This window comes from Triticum aestivum, chromosome 2B (genome assembly GCF_018294505.1).
Source record: "Triticum aestivum cultivar Chinese Spring chromosome 2B, IWGSC CS RefSeq v2.1, whole genome shotgun sequence".
Classification (NCBI taxonomy): domain Eukaryota; kingdom Viridiplantae; phylum Streptophyta; class Magnoliopsida; order Poales; family Poaceae; genus Triticum; species Triticum aestivum.
The window spans coordinates 451,019,134-451,026,772 of NC_057798.1; the positions used below are offsets into that span (position 1 = coordinate 451,019,134).

The 7,639-nt window shown below is 39.0% G+C and overlaps 1 protein-coding gene across 1 annotated transcript in view; it reads right to left on the bottom strand.

Moving 5' to 3' along the window:
* Nucleotides 1–715: 715 nt before the first annotated feature.
* LOC123045387 (1,4-alpha-glucan-branching enzyme 2, chloroplastic/amyloplastic) overlaps nt 716–7,639 on the bottom strand; it is a gene marked incomplete at its 5' end in the record, with an annotated part of 10,730 nt that continues 3,806 nt past the window's right edge. Inside the window, 13 exon segments of the mRNA XM_044468418.1 lie at nt 716–1,122; nt 1,212–1,286; nt 1,654–1,809; nt 2,023–2,100; nt 2,273–2,373; nt 2,509–2,656; nt 3,535–3,679; nt 4,656–4,759; nt 5,475–5,603; nt 5,805–5,915; nt 6,004–6,133; nt 7,023–7,142; nt 7,332–7,453. Of these exon segments, the coding sequence (XP_044324353.1) occupies nt 1,039–1,122; nt 1,212–1,286; nt 1,654–1,809; nt 2,023–2,100; nt 2,273–2,373; nt 2,509–2,656; nt 3,535–3,679; nt 4,656–4,759; nt 5,475–5,603; nt 5,805–5,915; nt 6,004–6,133; nt 7,023–7,142; nt 7,332–7,453 (1,503 nt within the window). The 3' untranslated portion in view covers nt 716–1,038.

The window sequence follows — 7,639 nt, forward strand, 5'->3', positions numbered from 1 at the left end:
TACGGGGTCTGCTAAAGATGCTCTAACCTCTTTGGAAACTTGTTGAATTGTTTGACGCTGAAACATGATAATATTATGTTTGATGCAAAATTGAAGTCGGAAGAGAGTTTATATGCGGACATACATAAGAGAAATAAGGCCGAAAATTATAGGCCGAAGTTTGGCGAGTCTGAGTTCAGCATTGCCTCCACAGCCTCCAAAACTTGGCGTGCTTCAAACCGATTATGGAGGGTTGATTTTGAAACATCTTCTAGAGTTGCTCTTACCGACATCTCACCCACCGGCTATGATATGCATGTTGTAGTCACAACAAAGGGTTGCAAAGTGAAGTCATCACCCCGAACTGTGGTAGTGAGGCGATGCGAAATGGATTGGACGGCGGCGCAAGGAGGAGACAGTAACCAGATATGGAGATGCACACGAGGAAGCTCAAGTGCAACAAACACCATTGAAGGCATGGTGGGATGGGTAACCGTCACACCGTGGCACAATTTACCTTCCCAGGAGGCGCTTTGTTTGAAGGCATGCGTTCACCTTTTGCTCGAATGGGGTAACGAGCTGGTAAGCAAATAAGTGCTTACCAAATAAAGTTACTCCCTCCAATCCAGATTAATTGACGCAGCTACTATAGAACCTCTATACAATGATGTATAGAGGCTGCTCAATTAATTCCAGTTCGAGGGAGTACTAAAATATCGGCAGGTAAATCACGGGATAACCTATTATATAGAATATTTATATGTTCATGTTGAAGCGCACGGGCAATTATTAGTTATATGTACAAAAACACCCGGGAATGTGCAACATAGGAGGAGGGTTAAGTGCAGCACGACAAACACCCAGGCCCGTCCATTTTCTTTCGAGCGCTCACCAACAAGCTACCTATCCATCTGATCCTCCTGGCATCAGGGGAAGAGGCACGATCCCCTCCCAGTCATGGCGCTTAGAGCAGCCTCACGCAGTTGCCCGTCGCTTCGCTCACAATCCACGAGCTCCCTGGAGTTCTCTCTTTGCCTTGTAACAAGCCGCTGCTGGTTCTTACTCTGTAAGGGCATACACGACCGCAGTTCTGCTAGGAGTGTACACCAAGAAAGAGCGCGGCCTATTGTCATGCGGATGTTCCTGCAAGGGCATCAGCAAATGGGAGGTTGATTCAGATTTGTAAGCAGTTGAGTCTAGACGAGTCAAGTGACGCTTGAGCCCAGACTTACGGTTGTGAAGTAGTCGACATCATGATCAAGCCTGCTGAATCCACCAAAGAGTGCATCGTCGGAGTCTAAGGCCACCTGATTAAGAAATAGCAGAAACTGTCACAAACCAACTAAACCCAGTGGACTGTCCAAATGGGGCTGCTCTAAAACTGCTAGGATGATTAGGGTAGATTCGGTAAATAGTTCCAGTATTAGAGTGAGTCCAACTGAGTACAAAGATTGTAACAAACCCTTAAGTAGATAATATGAATGAATAGTAGATGTGCTTCGGGGATGTTATATGACTACAACATCTCGAGCAACAAATTCTTTTCTTTACAAATTATCCTATTCTTTATATTGATAGCTGCACGAACAACAAACTCTACATGTGGAATTAAAAGTTGTAGAAGCCCCCACTAACCCTACTGGTGAAGGGTGGGCAATGAAAAGGCAAGCATACCTTGTACTTCCCAGGCTTGGAACACCCAACACGGTAGTCAAAAAAGCTATTGCTCCAGTGGAAGTTGAAAACAAATACCAAATCTCCTCTTTCGAAGATGATCACCTTATCTTCCTCATGTTTCCGTGAAACATACTGGTGCTCAGATGTCATAAACTGCAGTTACATTGTCAGTGTTGGTATAGGTATCAATACACAATCGCTTAAGAAAATAGTTTTAATTGGTGAAAAGCAATTCCAGCTCCCGCCTTTGCGCAGTTTTCATCTCATTACAGGAATTAATTCTACACTTTTTGACCATTTGAAGAGACTGGCGTTAAACTGTGACTTGCTATGCAACAAAGACAAACCAGTGACATACTGACATACCCCATATTTTTCCTCAAGATGCTGCATTGCCTGGTCGAACTCTTGCATACCACGATATCTAAGAAAATCTGCATCTCCCTACAAAAAAAATCATGATATTCTTAATGATCAATAACTCTTAACACATATTTATGTTAACGTCTACAAAACTACAAAAGCAATGTTGATCAACAAACATTATGATTTCATCAAGAAATAAATAGCCAATAAAGATCTAGTGAGGGAACGTAAGAGCACAGCTAAAACTTACAAGATCAAATCTACGGCGGCATTTATCATAACTATTGTTATTTCCAGGGAGAACTTTGCCGGTTGGAAGAGTTTGCGGACCTCTTGGAAAATCTATCCATTCTGCCAAGTAAATAGAAGTTAACTTCCTCCTTGGAAGCAACAGATTACATAATACATACAATGTGAAAACAAAGCATGGTTCAAATTACAGTAAATCACAACCATGCAGAATGCAATAATGTTGTAAAGACTGACCAGGATGCCCAAACTCATTTCCCATGAAGTTAAGATAGCCTTCGCCACCTAAACCCATGGTGACAAGCCTGATCATTTTATGTAATGCTATGCCACGATCAATGCGAGGAGTTGAAGGTCTATCCAGAGCCATGAAATCATACATATCCTGCACAAAGAGAGCTCGAAATGTTCATGCTGTTCTGTGTCGGATCAATGCTTACAGCACAGTACCAAGTATCAACTGTCCTGAAATAAAAACTAAAGTGATATAAAAACATCTGTAGTTAATTAGCAAAATATGAGACACTTATGTTCATTTTGGAGTCTCAAAAACTCATAAAATTGGAACAGAATTTTGCTCTTAGTACGGTGGTCCTGACTAGAATGATGTAACAGTTTCCTTTTGAATGTTTCCTTAGGGGTGCCACTAGTTACAAAGATGACGCCATAATAAAACCCAAGGAGCATGTAGATGCAGACTCGTGACCAAACACCCAGATTTGTTATTAAGCATATCTCCAAAATGTATGTTGTAACCAGGGCTCAGCCAGAAATCTACCCAATAAAATTCACTCCTTTGGGCGTCGTCCAGGAAACGCCAAAACTATTTCAGCCTTCAGGCACTATGGTAATCATTTCAGAAAGCACCAGGTGATTATACGTCTGTATATTTATAAATTCAAGCAAATAATCCGTTCGACTTTAGCCTCTTCATAAAATTTGCTCAAGATTCAGATGGCAGATCACATGGCTACACGTGACTTCGGCTGGTCTCGGAAAGGAATGAGCAAATGAACGATAACATTTTTTGAGGAATAAATGAACGATAACATAAGAATCAAATAAATAAGAACAGAAATTTGCAACATTAACTGTCAAAGTTCACAAGCCACCACAGTGCCACATGGCACGTTTTGCTCAAGTGACAGTTGGGAAATAGCTGGTGATGGGTGAGGGGGCCAAATCTTTATCACAAGAAAACATGAGCAATCTGATGAGACAAATCTTATGTGATTCTTTTGATCCAAAAGTAACAGCTAGTACCTTATCCATCAACCAGAATGCAATAGTCTTGTCACCAACTAGTGCTTGATCATGACTTTCTGCATAAGTGACGCACTTCTCAAGCCACCTTCTATTTGTTAGGGTGTGCACAATATCGCCCATTTTCCAAGATTCGTCACTTTGCCTGTGTTATAGAAATGCTAAATTAGACTGCAGCATATTTGGACACTACCAAGAATGTACTAAGTACCAACAGCTCACAGCTTCAAAGGACATGCTTAAATTACTCACACACAAAAATAATGATGCGAAAAATGGAAAAACAGCTTTTGTAACGGTAGAGAACAGCAGCAGGAGCACAATGTTACTAAAGGAGGGAAGAAATCTCTGATATCCATCAAATTGGTTGAATAGTTAGTTTATTATTGCCATTTATTGAGTTAGCATTTAAAATTTAAATAGCACAAAGCAAAACACAGATCATGGCAGATTGGCAGCTGTGTAGTAGTAATTTCATATATGCGCAGATACAAGTATACAGCAAGCAACAGCAACCACTATAAATGTTTGAGCTTTACTCGCGTTCTTGCATACCCGGGATCAACATAAAGTTTTTTTTACTGAACCTCTTGTCAGCCTTTACAATAACTACAACTAGATATGCTACATGACCCTCTGTATTCCTTTTGTAAACCTAATAACGATTTATTTTATCTGGCTAAATTTATTACCTACTGCCTGTGCTTATACAGGACAAAAAGTGAACACGATTAATGACCACCATCTATACCCCCACTTTCCCCATATACAGATATAAATGATTATTTTGTTTCTGAAAATATCGCTAGCTTTATTGACTCACCTGCTACAGCGCCATGTACAATATCCAGCATAAAGACACTAGCCATTACATTTCCGAAATTTGCTATTTAAATCATGTATTTGATAAATCTTCTTGTGTTGAAGCTGATACCAGGGAAATGTCTAGCTATTCACATACATATTTTTCTTTTTACAATTTAGAAATTGTGAACTACTCCCTCCTTCCCATAATATAGGACGTTTTTTGACACTACACTAGTGTCAAAAAACATCTTACATTATGGGACAGAGGGAGTAGATCATTGTGCGCATGTAATCACCAATATTCCTGCACTTACTTGAGGAGTTCGATCCATTTATCTGCTACAGCCATATGCAGGCGATAGTCAAAACCAACACCACCATCTGGAACAGGGATGCAAAATGTAGGCATTCCACTGACCTGAACAATTTCAGAGTTACACAAATTAGAACTGTGAACAGCTAATGCTGGCAGAAGTGGAGCCTCCTATTTTCTCGTGAGTTGAAAGCTCAGGATTACTTGTTTGTGGATGCGTACACTAACAACATACAGTGAGATTCCATAGCAGTGCAGGAATTTAAGTTAAACCATGTTGCTCTTGCTCTTACAAATACATGTGCGTAACACACTGACGTATAATTTCGTGTCCTTGGGAATAGCCTCTCATTTCCACAGCATTTATGGAATCTAAGTTAGTCTTCTGAAGCAATTGACAAGGTTGCCCATTTCTTCCGCAAGTAAATAAATAATATAACATTACTCACACACTCACACTTACTGAAAAATCCAAACAAGCATACTATCAAATAAATTACAGCCATCAACAAATATGCTTGTCAGCTTGAATGCCCTTGCACTTCTCAAATTACCTATGTGATGCATTACCATACAAGGTACTCCCTCCGTCCGGAAATACTTGACGGAGAAATGCATAAAAATGGATGTATCTAGAACTAAAATACGTCTAGATACATTCATTCCTCCGACAAGTATTTCCAGACGGAGGGAGTATAAATTAGCATTCTTATGAAAAGACAGATTTTACCCTAACAAAAAGAGTAGTAACAGCTTGATCCCCAAAATAAAATACTATTAAATTAACTGGTTAAAAAACATAAATACTGTAAGCACTTACATCTTCACCAATGGATACAGCATCAGGATAAAGTCCATGAATTAGATCGTTGACCAGCATTAAGTATACCACCGCATCAACATCAGTGGCAAATCCAAAATACTCGCCATAGTTCCCAGTAAATGTCATCTAGAACAAGAAGCAAACTTAGAAGGAAAAATAATAACAATCACTTCCAATCTTCCATGATCTCATCAGGTAAAATTGTACAAGCATACTAGGGAACTATCTAAGACTCCGTAGCATAAGTACTGATCATGATACATGTTATGATGCATAGCAATTGTTTCAGTGCCCTGAAGAAGTTACTGAAACCACTTGATGACTTACTTGTAATCCATGGTGAGTATACATCATGGAGGTCACCCCATCAAATCGAAATCCATCAAACTTATATTCTTCAAGCCACCATCTCGCGTTTGACAGTAAGAATCTTAATACCTGTATAAGAATAGAATATTGACACGTGTAAGAACAGATTGGCAGGAACAGTTAGCCAAACATGGTGACAGAAGTCGCAGCTACATACTTCCCAACTCCCATAGTTGAACAGACGAGAATCCCACATCCAATGATGGCCACGTGGACCACCGTGGAAGTAATGTGTATCAGTGCCATCGAAACCATTCAAACCGTCAAGGGTATTATTTGACGAATGACTGCAGGGTACACAAAATCATTGATGAAGCAATGCAACTGAAATAGAATCAATCAAACCAAGTAGAAGGAAAAGTAGATTAGTTACAAACACATAAATATGAAAGCAAGTGCCTAAGCAAACAGATGGTCTGATGCATATTTGGTGACAAGGTCTGATTTTTTGTTAAAATGTTGACATCTATCAATATCATTTGATGATACCGAAGTCAAGCTCCTCACTCCCTCCTTTGGGAAAATATAATCAAGCAGTATGGACTATTCCCTCTGATCCAAATTGCTTGAAGTTCTGATTTGTCCTAAGTCAAACTTCTCTATATTTGACCAAGTCTATAGAAAAATGTGCTGATATCTACAGCATAAAAAACGTGCTAATATAACAAAATAAAAATTATGAAACTAATTTGGTGCTGTAGATGTTGACATATTTTTCAATAGACTTGGCCAAAGTCAAAGAAGTTTGACTTAGGACAATTGAAGAACTTTAAGTGATATGTTCAAAGGAGTTCAACAGGGAAGTAACATCTAATATGAAGCTGGCAAGTGTGGCCTGGACACTTATCAGTGAGGTATTGCTGTCAGTTTTCCAACTTGCAAACTCTATGTAGTTCCACGAGTACATGGCCAGTTAATTAATTACTGATAGCATCTGAACTTCTCAGTCCACATCTATGCCATCAAATTGTGTTGCCATTACAACACAATTCTATGAAACTGTCAGTTTACTAGATGTACCAAATACATTTAATATCCAACTGGTTTAATACATCTGAGAAAAAATAAGTCATGTAGCACAATTATATAGATTGGAAAAATATTCGACGATAGGGCCCTGCCATTTACAATACCAGATAAACAGTAAAGCAACTAAAATTAAATTGGACTGATTACCTATGAACAATATCCATAAGAACAAGCAAACCAAGCTCATGTGCTCTATCGATCAAGGATTTTAAGTCCTCTGGAGTTCCAAAACGGCTACTTGGTGCAAAAAAATTAGTAACATGGTACCTGTAACAAGCCAACAACAATAAAATGATCATACAAGTCAGAAATACTAAGTGGTGTTGTACTATATGTCTAATAAAGAATTATATCCAAGTATTTTATGTGCACGAAGCATTAGGATGTAATGGCTCGAAATGGGTGAAGAGGCACATACAGAAAAAAAAAACAGAAAAAGATGGACTGTATGAATACCCAAAGCTTGCATAGTATGAATGCTCCTGGATTGCCATTATCTGCACTGCATTGTATCCAAGCCTTTTAATTCTTGGCAGCACCTCATCCCTAAAATTAGCATATGAATTTATCTTCGGTTCCTGTGCAAGATCACGCTAAAATATTCAGATGCATCCTCTAAGTATTGTGATGATAGTATATAGTAGCGATGCATCAAGACTCAAGTTTCCAAGTAGGTTACAAAAAGTTAACTATGTCCTCTTCATAATGGGAGATCCCTACAGTACGTACACCTCAGAACAGTGGAAGTTTTGAATCGCTCGCAG